This window comes from Acanthochromis polyacanthus, chromosome 20, assembly GCF_021347895.1.
Source record: "Acanthochromis polyacanthus isolate Apoly-LR-REF ecotype Palm Island chromosome 20, KAUST_Apoly_ChrSc, whole genome shotgun sequence".
Taxonomy (NCBI): domain Eukaryota; kingdom Metazoa; phylum Chordata; class Actinopteri; family Pomacentridae; genus Acanthochromis; species Acanthochromis polyacanthus.
The window spans coordinates 19738663-19753442 of NC_067132.1; the positions used below are offsets into that span (position 1 = coordinate 19738663).

The 14780-nt window shown below is 42.3% G+C and overlaps 1 protein-coding gene across 2 annotated transcripts in view; it reads left to right on the forward strand.

Annotated features, from left to right (window-relative positions):
• Positions 1-3881: 3881 nt before the first annotated feature.
• ctdspla (CTD (carboxy-terminal domain, RNA polymerase II, polypeptide A) small phosphatase-like a) overlaps positions 3882-14780 on the forward strand; it is a 35308-nt gene continuing 24409 nt past the window's right edge. The window contains exon 1 of one of the 2 annotated variants that reach the window (XM_022209728.2): positions 3882-4472. In XM_022209728.2, the coding sequence (XP_022065420.1) occupies positions 4397-4472 (76 nt within the window). In that variant the 5' untranslated portion in view covers positions 3882-4396. The remainder of the gene's footprint in view (positions 4473-14780) is intronic. The other variant, XM_022209729.2, reaches the window with a different exon arrangement.

Here is a 14780-nt window from a genome sequence, read left to right on the forward strand (position 1 = left end):
ATATTTACATGAGGAACCAAAGAAATATTTAAAAGTTTTAGTTACTGTGGCACAACTTTTTAATAAATTGACTTTTATGAAGAGTTTTATTAATATATAATTGGGCATTTAGCCAACTCCTCATAAGTGTTGCACTATAATTGTTCTGTAATAACTGTACTGTGTGTATTTGTAGATGTTCTTGAGTGACATATGAGGTATTACTGATCAATGATCTAACTATCCAATGATAAACGGACAATCTGTCATTGGAGTGTAGTGTGATCATCTTTTTTTTTCTCTAATTCTAAATAATTTCTAAAAATACATTTTGGATCATCAAGCTGTGACAAATTCCTCCAGCAGGTGTTTATTCCCTCCAGGAAACGTATCCTTTTAGCCCTTTAGCTGATAAAAGAATTGATTTTAGCTACCAGGAAGCATATTATTATTATTTTTAGTTTTACAAATTTGTTCGCAAATAACCGTGTACTAGTTTGATTCTTGGGGATGTTAAATGCCCAACTCATTCATTTATGTCCAAAATTCACTTTTCTTTTTGCTCTGTTTTGGTCTCCACCAGCTCCTGATAAATATCCGGCGGCAGCAGGAAGCTAGCTGCTATTTTCACCAGCTAATTGCAAGCTCCGTGTATCTGCTGTTGCTGCTCTGCAGTCAATTTTTAGCCTTCTTGCCAAAAACAGCTGCTGACTGACACCCACAACATGCTAGAACAAAAACTCTCAAAGATGAGATGGCAGATGCTATAAAAAGCTCCACCAATAGGCTAACCATATGATTCATTGTTCTTATAAAAATAGACAGCATAGCAGATTATAATGCATCAGGATCTCTCTAACTGATCGCACTGGAAAAAAGTTGCAGAAAATCAATTCATTGCCAGCTTGATGCAGACTTGATGGCTTATTAAATGTAAGTATTATTTGTGATTATGATTACCAACTTTATAGCTGCAGGTTACCAAGCAAAAAGGCTGCAGAGGGATTTCTCACAACTCCAGAGCTGTTCTCATTCATAAAGTGACTCCTGATAAAGCCATTATTCTGGTTTGAATGTGAACAAAGGGTAACTTATCAGAGAGTGGTACCATTATGGTCTTCAAGGCCATATGATTTGATTTTTACCAGTGATAACAACATTAAATCAACAACAACACTCCCTCGTGCAAGCAGTCCACAGGTTCTCACACAGCCATATTTGGTGTAAAACTCAATTCCCTTTTCTTAATCTCCTTTCTGTTTTCTTTTGATGACTTATTAATCCTAAAGTACCCAACCGTGCTTACATGCAAGCTCTGCGTCATCAGATTTCAAGCGGTAGTGCAGTCCTGACAGACACAGTAACATGAGACAAGTTGTCAAGTGCCGAGAAGAGATTGTGATTGTGCAAAGAGGCTGTGGGACCTGTGTTGCGGTGTCAGTTCTACACATACATTATTGTAAACATCGGCACGGTGGCACTGACCCTCATTGAGAGCGTCGTGTCGGTGGGGAGATTACATACTAATTATGAGCAGCATCAGCAGATGACAGGCTGTTTCCCTCCTGTCCATATGCCATCATACACTCGTCTCTCAGGTGGGGTCGTTCGGGGCTGGACAGGCCTCAGCTCCATTAAAGTGACAGCTAAGGTGAAGAGGGACGAACACTCAGACACGTCACTGCTGGCAATGGGCCAGAAAACCACTTTATCTCCCCTGTTGTTCTTCCACGGTCCGCCGAGGCTGAAATAGGATGAATAATGTTTGTTTATCAGTGCATGTGGAGAGTGTAGGCCTCTGATGCATGATGGGGGTATCAGTTCTCAGGATGGGCTACATCATTTACATAAGATTAAAGAGGAAATTCATTGATTTTGCATGCATTGCAAAAGTTGGTTTATTCATTTCAAGAAGAAAAGTTTGCTTTGGCTCCAAAAACATGCCACTGATGGCAGTGTGGATCAAATAATGTCCTAATGTCTCAAGTTTGCTGCACGGATTCCTGCCATAGTTCTTCTGTGAAATTAATCTGTCTCAGTCAGTGTCCTCAGTTTCCTCATGTAATCCCAGACTGACTTCATGGTGTTGAGATCAGGGCTCTGTGGGGGCCTCACCATCTGTTGCAGGACTCCCTCTGATTCTAGCTGCATGTGTGGGGTCGCAGTCACGCTGCAATACTGTGATGGTGGTGCATGATCAATGGGGATACGAAACACGTGTTTTAGCTTTTGCACAACACTAAACGTCTGCACCACATTCCAAAAAGCCACCTTCATTTGGGGCTTTAAAGCCACAGGAAATGGCTTTGCTAAAAAGTTATGTTTTATAGATATGCTAGAAGTTACTGACAGGACAGATTCTGTATGTCCAGACTGTGAAAATTGTGTATTCAGTTGTGTCATTTAGCCTTCTGAAGCTTCATATTGTGTTGCCAAACATAAAATTTACACTGAGAGGTTAGAAATATTCAGATTTTGGGTATCCCAAATGTTAAAAGTGCGTTCACAGTCACATCTTTACGCATCCTGAAGCTTTACATTGTGTTATTAAACATAAACCTTAAATTGAGAGAGTTTATATTTATAAAGGGTACAAATATTCAGATTTGGGGTGTCCCAATTGTTAAAAGTGTGTTCACAGTCATTTATTTTGGCATCCTAAGGTTTTATATGCTGCAAACACGAATCAATTACACATTGCAAGGATTACCTTTATAAAGGGTAGAAATATATTCAGATTTGGGGTGTCTCGATTGCAAGAATTGTGCACTCACGCTTGTGTCTTTTATCCTTCTGAGGCTTTATATTGGGTTATTATTACAACTTTTACACTGAGAGGATTTACCTTGGGTAGAAATACTGAGATTTGGGGTGTAAAATTGTGATTTTACAGTCATGTCTTTTTGCATCTTAAGGTTTTATATCCTGTAACTACATAGAAATTTTGCATTTAGAGAACTTACTTCGTTAAAGGGTAGAAATATTCAGATTTGAGGTGTCCAGATTGTGAGAACTGTGCGTCTTTTAGCCTTCTAGGGTTTTATATTCTATCATTAAACACAAACTTTAAATTGACAGAATTTTGTAATTTGTAAAGGGTACAAATACTGACATTTGGGGTCTCAAAATCAGTTTTTCTGCCATGTTTTTTTTTAGCACCATAAGGTTTTATACTCTGTAACCAAACTTAAATTTTATATTGCAAGGACTTACATTTTAAAAGGGTAATTATATTTAGATTTAGGGTGTCAAATTTGTAAAAAATTATGTTTTTACAGTCATGGTTTTTAAACATCCTTCGGTTTTATGTCGTGTAACTGCATACAAATTTTACATTTTGAGAACTTACTTCATTAAAGTGTAGAAATATTCCAATTTGGGGCATCCAGGTTGTGGGAACTGTGTGTCTTTTAGCCTTCTGAGGCTTTATATTCTGTCACTAAACATAAACTTTACATTGAGAGAATTTACCTTGGGGAGAAACACTGAGATTTAGGGTGTCAAAGTGTGTTAGCATCCTAAGGTTTTATATCCTGTAACCACATATACATTTTACAGGGTAAAAGCATCCATTAAATTGACCAGAAATCTCAACCAGGATTAAATTCCTGCTATTGCAAGGGAGGCTTTAAAGCAGCTTTAATGTAATCAAGTAGGGAAATAAACAATTGCGATAAAAATCTAGGAGCGTAAAGGAAACTGCATTTCTCATATTGCTACTGTATTGTTAACTTTCCAATTAATTTCACGGATAATGTTGCAAAAACATTCACAACAAAACGCAAGCACCACATCCTGCTCCTTTATGCTAAGTGTGAAATGTTTTCCCTCAGCTTTAAGGATATGAAAGGACAGCAACAAACCGCGAGTGGTGGGCGGACTGAGAGGGGTTTTTTTTCTGCCTGGACTGCAAAGCATAATGCAAATGTGGAAGGCGTAGTGAGCCTGCGTGGCCCGGTGGCAGCAGGAGGACGGTCGCCATCTCTGGGTAAACACTGTAACCGTATCACGCAGTTGATATTGTGTGTGGACTGGAGCCGGAGCGTACAGTAGCAGCAGCAGCAGAAGCAGAAGGCGGGGGCTATGCTGCCTGCAAACAGCCACAGCGGACACACACACGGCTTCGATGCGGGACTGACGCTTTGTTTGCCTCCTTGCACATCGGACTGTCACCCCCACATCGCGCCGCTTCTCCTCCTTCAGTGACATTTCGTCCCGTTTGTAAAGCTCCGGAGAAGGAAGGAAGGAGGGAGGGAGGAGGAGATCGGGCTGCACGCTTCGAATAAAAAAAAGGGGATTTTAATGGTGCAAACATCGGACGCTGTAGCCTGTGCACAGCCAGGGGACTGTAGTGCGCTTGGTAATGTTTGCCAAGGAATAAAACGGTGTAGCCGAAGGTGCATACCATCTCGTTTCCATGGACAACACGTCCATCATAACACAGGTTGCAAATCCGAAAGAGGAGGAGAGCATTTCTTCAAGTCAAGATAAAGGTAAGGCGCGCACAAAATGCTCATAATGTCGGTTTGTTTCGTTTTTTGTTTTGTTTTTTTTAATTTTTGAGATGCTTTGAATTCTATTTTGGTGCAGCTAGATTGCTTCGGTGTTTACTCTGCATTGGATTCCGAGCTGTAATAAGCAAAAAGGCAGAGTATCGACGGAAAACCTCCATTGTTCAGCAGAAGCAGGGAAACATTAAGAGCCAGATCCCTCAGCCAGCCCGGACAGATCTGTGCTGTTGAGCTTGCAGTGCAACTTTACAGCCAGTGGCTTTATTTTTGCAGCCAAATGAGGGTAATTTTGAAATATTTAGTGGTTTTTTTTTCTACTTAAAACATGTGCAATTTCCTCAGCTGTGTGGAGTGAGCAGGGTTTACTACAGGGGGCGGGTACTCCACTCCTTCTCCTTGCACTGTCGACATCCCTGCATGTACCACTGATACTGTAAAATGCCTGGCACACCACTAATAACAAATGCAACCAAAGATCAGGCGTCAAACCTGCATATTTTGGAGTATTTTTGCAGGTATTAGACATGCGTGAGTCCCTTTCTCGGTAATTTTATGCATTTTCCAACCCAAAAGTCACCAAAACCGGTGTATATTCTGCACATTTTCTCAATTTTAGGATGAAAGCATCGCTGTGAAGCAATACAGTTTTGAAATATACCAGTATCAGCAGCTCCTTTTTGCAGTGCTCGATGGTAATAAAACAATCATCCCATAACGGACAGTGTGCCTCCACACTGTTCCAAATGTCCACTTCCAGCTGTGTCAGAAGCGCCTGAAAACAACAGCTCAACAGCTGCTCTGCAGATTACAGAGGCTGAACAAAAACACATTTTCCCTCTGTTGCTTTGCGCAAGAGTCGCCGTTTCTCCATGTGGCGGTGACACAAATGACAATTCCCCCTCATGAGTCAGGAGTTTCTCAGTTTTCATTAACTTCCAGAGGGGCATTTCGTAAGTCCTCGCTGGCCGTGGACACTTTTTTTGGTATGATTGATGATTTTTATGTGGATTTGATTGTGGGTTGTAATGAGAACTCAAGCATATCAGGGTTTGGGATGCACACATGGGGGAGGCGGTAGATGATTTGAGGTGGTAGATGAGCTGCCAGCACCCATCTTGCTGAGCCACAGGGAGCCTGGAGGCCAGAGGGACCACAGCTTCCCGCTACACCCAGTGCTCTGTTGGAGAAAAGGTCACCTTCCTGCATCACCCACCGCTGAGCAACACTGACATACATGAGTGACTCACAGGCCTCCCAGCCAGCGGCCGTAAAAATTAAGCAATAATTGAGACAATCTGGACTTGCTTGCTTTGATAATTCACTTGAAAGTTGATCCATTTGCATCTGACACGAGCTTCATCTTAAGAATCTGTTTGAAATCGCTATAAGACTGACTTGCATGTTGACCAGATCAATTGTGATTTATGTGCCTGCTGCATATTTCCAATATTGTTTTCCCCATCAGCAGCTTACTGCTGCCACCTTGATAATTATAATCCACCATAAACAAATCCATCAAAACGGAAGCAAACATTCATCATCAGCGACTGTGCCCCAGCAGAGAGAAGTAACCAAGAAATTTGCTTGGCGAAATATAAACTAAATCAAACCGCTGCTTCTTCCCCTTTGAGCGCTTTTTAATGCGCAGACTTCCCACACTTTTCTTGTCCGTAACATCCTGCTTGTCTTGAACAGTAAATCCCAGATGACATGTGGAATCTGACAATTAATCTGGCAGGATAAAATCCAGGGTCAGCGGCTGACCAGCGAGGACACAACACACACACAAAACACACACGTACACACACTGACACTCCTCAACCGGCTGCTGTCACACACACAAACTATCACCAGGGAGCTTCCTGAACAGAGTCGCTGCCCTTCACTCCCGGCTGTCAAAACAGACAGCAAACAGCACTTGTTGTCCAGGAAAGTTACTCTGTGACCTGCTTGGGCTGCGCTGAAGCCACAAATGATCACACACACACACACACACACACACACACACACACACACACACACACACACACACACACACACACACACACACACACACACTCACATGCTGAATATTTCAGAGCACAGGCAGGCTATTTTGGGAGTCCTATCAGTTTCATTCCAAGCAAAGACGTAGTAACTCATTAGAGCCAATTTCTTTAGACATTTGGTCAGGTGCTGATTATATCTTTATGCATTATGAAGGAATATAAATGAGGTCAGATTTGGAATCATAACGTGGCTGGTTTATTTTTTCACACAGTCGCTCTGTAAAAGCAGTTTTGGGTACATGTGGCATCAGGCAGTTCACTTGGAGGACACCCAGGCTGTTTGTTGTATCACAGTGTAGGTTTCTGCTGTGATGAAGCAGCAATGTTAGACTCATTTAAGGCTCGATTTTTCACAAGAATCGGCACACAAGCACACGGCAGTCAGAGTTTCTTTTCTCCAAACCCGAATTACGCTTTTCGTTTGGCAGCCGTTTATTTCTCAGGATCTGATGCAATGAAATGTAACGACTGGACTGACAACAGGGGAGGGGAGCCGCAGGCCGACCAGCCTCAGTCTTCACTCAGGCTTTGCTTCCATAACTTCAGAGCAAAGTAGGTGTCAATGGACGAGCCGTTTACCTTAATGAGATTATGCCAAATCCCAGTTTAGCTCTTCACTCCTGCAGCTTGAGTGACACTTTGGCCAAAACCTCAATCTTGAATGTCGTTAAGTCTGATGTGGAGCTGTGTTTCTGTCAACATTGCCTCTTTCCCATGCATTGCTGACTGTGTTTGTTAAAATTTACCCGGGAGTCTTTGAAAGAGCTGTTTGCTTTTTTAAAAATCACTTTCTTGGGAAAACAGCAAACGCAAATTATTATTTTCCTCAGAGCCAGTGTGGATTTCCTCACTGCGGCTGAGGAAGATGCATTCAAGGACAGACATAATGCCGTCCTGTCACAGTTTAGACGCTTCACTGTGTAGCTGAGTGAGAACTTTGAACCTTCAGCCTTGTGAAAAACCCAGCGGTTGAGGTGCTCCTTCTGCTGCGCTCCATGTGGAGTAGAAGGAATGCATAATTTGAGAAGAAGCACAGACAAGGAGGAGCGGCAGATGCTGGGATTTATGCACACTAATGGCTTGTTAAAATGCGATTCCCTCCAAGTCCTCTTGGTTAGAAATTTTTTGCCAGAATGAAAAAAAAAAGAAATACTGAAGCTGTGATTATATATTAATCTGGAGAAAGGCCTGTGATTTCATGCGCACTTGGCTTTTGAGGTTATTCCTGGAACACGCCGCTGTACATTAATAAAGTGTTTATGATGTGTGGACCACACCTGCAGGGGTGGGTGTGCAGCCCGGCTAGCGGAGGGGGGAAAGCTTCTGTGAGTTCTGGCTGCCGTGGAGTCGCTGGCACGAGCTGCCACTCCGCTGCGTACAGCACTCTGCTGTCATGACCGGGCTCAAGTGTTGGGTAGAGGAGGGCAGCCCTTTACTCAGTCACAGGCTTCCACCTCCTCTTGAGAGTCGCATTGGGCTGCTGTGTGCGTACAGCCAAGTCAATATTCAGTGCACCATTTTGACTGAGAGGACGAAGGAGAGAAAAAGCTGCGCCGGGTGCTCTGAAGTGCGGGTCCTTATTACAGATTTATGAGCCTATTTCAGCCGATGCCGCTCCGAAAAGCTGATTATCGGCACCTCCAGGGAGGTGTTGGAGTGTTCGATGTTTCCCACAACATCTTCATTACTTTAGTCCATCACCATACTGGGCGGCTCATTGGGAAGAGTTGGAATGTTTTGCTTCCAAGCTTAAGCTCCTTGACTGATAAGCTCGTTAACTGTGTGTGTGGGATCGGCGCGGGTGTCAGCGCACGGATGAACACGCCTGAAGCGGAAGAAGGGGGATTAATGTATTAATTGATGTGTTCGTTCAGGCCAACAACAAGAAGCAGTGTAATGTTTTTACATGTGTAAACAGCAAATAAATACACTGTTGTGTGTCCTTGTTGTCTAGCATCATCAGTAACCATAGTGGACTTAATTCTTATTATGTGTGAGCTCATAAAACACAAATAGTCACCAATAGTGGCTCCCGTAGGTGTTTGTTTACGTATCCGTCTCTGGAAATGATGCTTAAAAAGGAGCTTATGATCTCTGTTATTATGACATTTCTAATCAGTGGCTTCATTATAAAGGAAAAAAGTATTGTCAAGAGAAAAAACAGTGTATTGATGATGATATCAGGGGAGCTAATGTTTCTGCATTATACCTTTCTTGCTGACGGATGATTAGGAGATGAAAAAGTGAATACTCCTATGTCCGTCTGTTACGTACAAAATTACATCCACGTACTTTATATAAAAGATGGATGCAGCAATTGTGATGTCCCCAAGGCCTGGACTGTTTTTTATGGTAACATAACAACGAAAAACACACAAATACATGCATGAATGCAAATATCTAGGATACACATTCAATACAGAAAGCAAGTGAAACGTGGAAGAAACCCTCTGATTCTGTGCCGCTTAGACGAAGGTGGTGGATCACGCACGTGAGTTTTGTGTTTTTGTTTTGTGTTTCCATTGCAATTTGCATCTAATTCATTTAGGGGAAACTAGCTTTCTATTTTCTTACTGCTGTGGATGCAGAAAATGTTCACGGAGGCAATAGATCAAGCAGAACAGTGGGGTCATTTTCTCATATACTCCAATGCAGTCTGACTAAGCTAAGCTAATCTCCAGCTCCTGCCTGTACAAATTCTACCTAAATCCAAGATTCCTTCACTAAAAAGCAGAATTTTTCAACCTAAGTGATAAAATAAGGCTACATCCTACTATGTTAAGTTGATCTTGAATGTTACCTGTAGGTGGATAATTCTAAAATCTTACATAGAGACTAGCAGAATAGTTTTCCTTGTGCATCTTATTTTAAAAGCAGGCAATTTTTTTTTTTACATGTGGCTGGCTGGAGTTTTTTTTCCAGAGCCAGTTAGGATTATCTCCTGCGACACAGAAGGCATTAGGAAGATTTATGTCTTGATTTTCACATTTCCGCTTGCACTAAAGATTCAAGTTAGAAATCAGCAAAGTAGCCCTTAATTATGAAGCAGCCTGTAGATCTGTGGATTATGAGACGCAGTGGAGGAGATGCAATCGCACTGCAATCCATCCTAAGAGAGGCCACAGGGGAAACGAGTGTGGGTTGACTCTTTCTTCACACCTACACTTGATGGCTGTGAAGACTTAAACCTTCACTCGAAATGCAGATGGAGCTGGAAGAAAGAGAAGAGTTCACATATTCAGAAAGCCCTTGACTAGCTTCCAGCTCAGAATAGAGTAGTAACATCCTTTTTACTTGTTCATAAATCTTGTATTGTTGATATGCTGTATATGTGGTAGAGCCCTAGCGTCAATAGAAACTCTGTTAGTGCACCAAAATCTGCACTTACAGGCAAGAAGATTGTAAAACTTTCTGTCTGATCTGCAGGACAGTCATGCAAAAGCCATAATTGTAGATTTGCTTTTACCTGAGATCACTTATCAGAGTTCTCTTACTATTACAAGTATTGAAATATATATCTTTCTACAGCCACGAAACCTCCTGAAAAGACGTGATCTGCCTCATTGCCCTTATAGCTCTAATATAAAACGATTAGACTGCATAAATGACATGTTACTTCATCATGATAAACATGAGCACTGTAGTTTATTTTGAGTCAGTGACACACACACACTGTCCTGCTGCTATAAATACACACCAGTTCCACTTCTGTGTTCATGCGCAGTTGAAAGTAGTCCCAAACTGAGGCAATGGTCACCCGTTTTTGAGTAACATTTGTCAAAAATTCCAGTTTCACTTTTTAAAAATAGTAAAAAATATATATTTTGGACCATTTTAATAGGGTTCAGCATGAAAAGTTAACAACAGTGAAAGGAAAGTGTTATGAAACGGCGCAAAAAAAAACTTTGGGTGCTCATTTTTCCTAGCATTATTCTTCAAAATAACTTGTAAGATTTTCACACCTCCTGCAAATGCAAATTTCTGATAACTGATATTGCTGCCTTGCCTGAAAAAAAAACATACAAATTGAAGCCCAGTATCAGGAAAAGTAGTATAACATAAAAATATTCCAGTAAAGTAGCCTAAAAACTGCGTGTGTGAGTGCAGTGATGCAGTGAATGCAGGTACATTCCACCACTGCTGCTGCTTTACTTATTTTTGTTTCACAACTGTTTCTTCTTTCATTATTAGTTTTTGCAGAATCGCATTTAATCGTATCGTTGAACAAGTTCTGCAAGTCTTGACAGTCACATGAGGATATGTTCCTGTTTCTGCATCCTAGATTTTCATTCCTGAGTTACAAGATATAATATTGGCCTGTGTGTTTGGATTGAACCGAGGTTAATGCATTTTAAGCTTTGTTGTTTAAGCTAACAGCGCTGCACGGATTCAAGTTCATATTATGATTATTTGTGTTTCTTTCCTCTTAAAATTACTTTTTCAGGGAGGATATGTGCACTTCAAAAATTCTGCATTTCTCTGCCCTCAGTAAAGTTTGTTATCCTGTTAGTTGGTTCTTCTGCACAGCCACGTTTGGGTTTTTCTGGGCCTCTTTTTATGTCTGTGTGCTTTGGCCCGTGTGTTTGACAGCACTGTGGGGAAGTTTTATGTTCGAATGTGGCCTCAAGCGCAGCTCAGATGCTGTGGTTGCTTGTTTTGGAGTGTGCACTGCTTCAAAATGTACGGCACGGGCTTTGAAGAGACTGTTACAGTAGGATTTCAATTAAATTCTGTATAAAATGACACTCTTCCCAGTCGACTTTCATCCTGAGCAGCGATTGGTTGCGCTGTGATAATGTGGTTTGTATTGATTTGAATGAGAAAACGAGCATTTCAGTTCACAGAAGAACTCCATCCAAACAAAACTCTGGCTAATCCCAGTGCATAGCAGCGGAGAGTGTCTGTTTTCAACTTTTGGTTTAATTGCCTGCAGCCGACAGTGACTTTCGACCCGTCAGACTTCAAACTTCTTCTAATTAACTACAGAAGACAAATGACTGACACTCTGGTTCTCCCGGTGCATTCCTGTCATGCTTCGGTTTAAATGCACGGTATTGTTGTGGGGTTACATCACTCTGTTTTTTCTGTGTACTTTGACACATGGGCATGCTGGCTGTGAATGACTGAAGACTATTATTAATGCTCCAGAAGCCACAGTCCCTTCAGAGGAGAAGGACTTCTGGCCACGTGGCCTGCTGCTCTAAAGGCTAATAGGATGGGACTGTTGAGTTTGGGCTCGGACAGGCCACAAGCTAGGATTAATTGAGCGTCCATTCAGACAAACGGACATTGTCAAAACAGATCAATACAGTCAGAGATAGGTAGGGGTCAAGGAAGACAGCGAGTGTGTGCCGCTGTGCATGTGTGTGAGAGTCAGGAAGAGGAAGCATCTGTGTTGCAGTCAGGCATCCAGCCTGGGTTTGACAAGGGGATGGCCTTTCTGCATATTTTGCCCTCCTCTGGCTGGCATTCATCACCAGTAATTGGCTATCGAGAAGGGAGATCATGTTTTGTCCGTAATGATTTTCTGTCACCCTTTTTGAATTATGCCGCGTTCCAGTTTGTGCCACGTTTGACAGAGGAGCATAAACGGTTGATGCATTTTTAAACAGATGAGGATGCGCAAATACGCTCGCACAGAGGCTGCAACAGATACAAAGAGGCGTTTTTCCTCGTCCTCCACAGGTAAAGGTGAACGCTGTTTAACTGTAACTCTCAAGGGCCTCTAAGTAGGACATGCTGCGTGTGGAAATGTGGAGATGAATGCCTCTCTGAGAGCACGGGCATGGGAAAGTGTGGCAGGACTGCTCACACCAACACGCTCACAAATACATGACCTACTTGTTTACTTCCTCTCCATTCATAACAAGCGGCGTTTTAATGTGCATAAATGAGATTTACTGCAAAAAAGTGCAATTTGTGGTTTCATTGCCGGCTTATTCATGTGGGAATTCTACTCGGGGGCAAAACTTAAAGGGGCACGTCACAGATTTGAGTTAGCCCGTCATGGGGAGCCGTTGTGTAACGTCTCCGTTGTCTCTGGAGGAGATTTTTGAAAAAATAATGCTTCTGGCATCACAATGATGTCATTGGAGTAATCTCTAACAGAAAGCCTGCATCATGGATGTGGAGTTTGAAACATGCAGGGATCCACTGATTTGACTCGGCTTTGATTTTAACCTGTCTTTGTTAGTGCTCCAATTTTCTGTAACTGTTAAAGCATCCCTTTAAGTCCTGCTCCCTGGATCATCCTCCAGGATCAATTCTCACAGCTCCATGGGCAGCATCTCCCACTCCGAGGTCACCAAGTGCACGGGCATGTCCACGTTCAAGCGGAGCCTCCACACAAGGCCTTTAATTATGTCTGACATTAGATCTTCTGCTGTTTGTTTTGAACCAACAGACAGGCAAAGGAGGATTTCCCATCAGTCGCTGAGCCTCTGGCTTGCCGCACGCAGGTTGTGGATGAGAATATAAAAAGATATATAAATAATATAAACCGCCGCAGCCCCAAACAACGTGGGTTGTGTTGCTGCCGGTTGCGTAACTCAGGCAGAATAGTCAGATCTCCCTCATTATTTCTCCCTGAGCTCTCAGTGGGTTAATTCCCCCGCTCTTGTCATCTCCTTCATTTCGCTGAGCGCTCGAGAAGCAGCAGCCCTCATTCCCCCCCCCCCCCGGGTCTGCAAGGTAAGGCAGGCTGGTAGCAGCATCGCAGCTCCTATGCAGCTACGCAACGGAGACAGGAAAAGCAGGGGCAGCCTCGCCCACGTCTCTGTGTCAGAGTTCACAGCAGGCGGAATTAGTACCTCGCATGACACGGGCACCGATTGAATGATATATGTGTGTGTAAATCACCGCAAATGTCTTGACTTATTCAAATGCATGCGGGTTCTTGAGTAATGCCAGTTACATAAGGTGATGTAGGATGCGTATGTATATATAAATCCTCGCAGATAAGTAGGGAAATAAAGCTAGAAGGGCAGCCGAGGGTCAGTCAGTGCGACTAGAGGAATCTGCTGGAACTGAGTGTACCTCCACAGGCTGTAATTTTCGCCCCGGCCTCAGTTGGCTGTGTGGGGAAGTAAAGGAGGCTTAATGTGAGTTTATTTTATCATACTGTGCTATTATTGCCTTGATGGCCTCGCACATAACCCGCCAAGGACCTCGGCACAGCGAGCAGAGTGACGCGCGCAACTGTCGGCTCATCCGATGCTACCCAACTCCGCTCAGCTGTCTGGATTTGCTGTGTGTGAGACTAAGCAAACACACGTTCAAGTGCATCGTCAAGCAGATGCTCTTTGGTGTAAATATTGTTTTGGAAGCTGATCCGTTGCAATCGTCATCGCCCCTCTTGGTGGGATTTTCTCTAATATCGCTTTTTAATGAGCGGTGCCAGAAGTTATTCTTTGTAATTCTGTGTTTTGGGATTCTTGAGGAGAGGTTTAACAGTTTGTTGACTCACCAATTTGCTGATAATAAAATAACTGGCGTTTCAAGCTGTGGCTCCAAGTGCGGTTGAGCTAGACAGTGAATAGCTAAAAGGGCTCCTGATGTACAGTATTTAATTAAAATGAAGGGGGCCACCTGCTGAATACTGCCAAATATTTGAATTTGCTCACCGAAGTTAAGCAATGTAATGCTCGTCATATTCCCTTGCTGTAGTTTTCTTTAAACAGAAAGTGCGGCTTGAATGTCATCATTTTTGATCATAAATCAAAATTTTGGACATATTTGAAGTTTGATCTGATGATGGCACCAAAGAAAAAGCCAAGTGTCATTACAGTTATCTCGATTTAATTTGAGAATGATGTGAATTTCTGTGCAAAATTATATGGCAATCCATTGAGTAGTTATTGAATTACTTCATCTGAAAATCAAAGACTAAGAGATTTACTTTTGCTGTTTTATGCAACAGTAATTTCACACTTGATCAGACTAGAAAAATCAGCTTGGATGACATAAATTTTTATGCAACAGTTTATTGCAGTCAATCCAACAGTTATTGAGTTTTTTCATTTGAAATCCAGAGACGAGCAGATGGACTATTGCTGTTTCATGCAGCTGTAATTTGATACTTGATCAGGCAGAGAAGTCGGTTTTAGTGTGATATCTGTTGTCAAACCGCTAGTTTTGGACATTTAGAACAATGATTTGCTCAGTATAAACTTAGTAAAGAGATAAATGTATCATCCTGTCTAACTTAAGAACAGGATAAAACTGTTTCCTTTCTTTGCGCCCT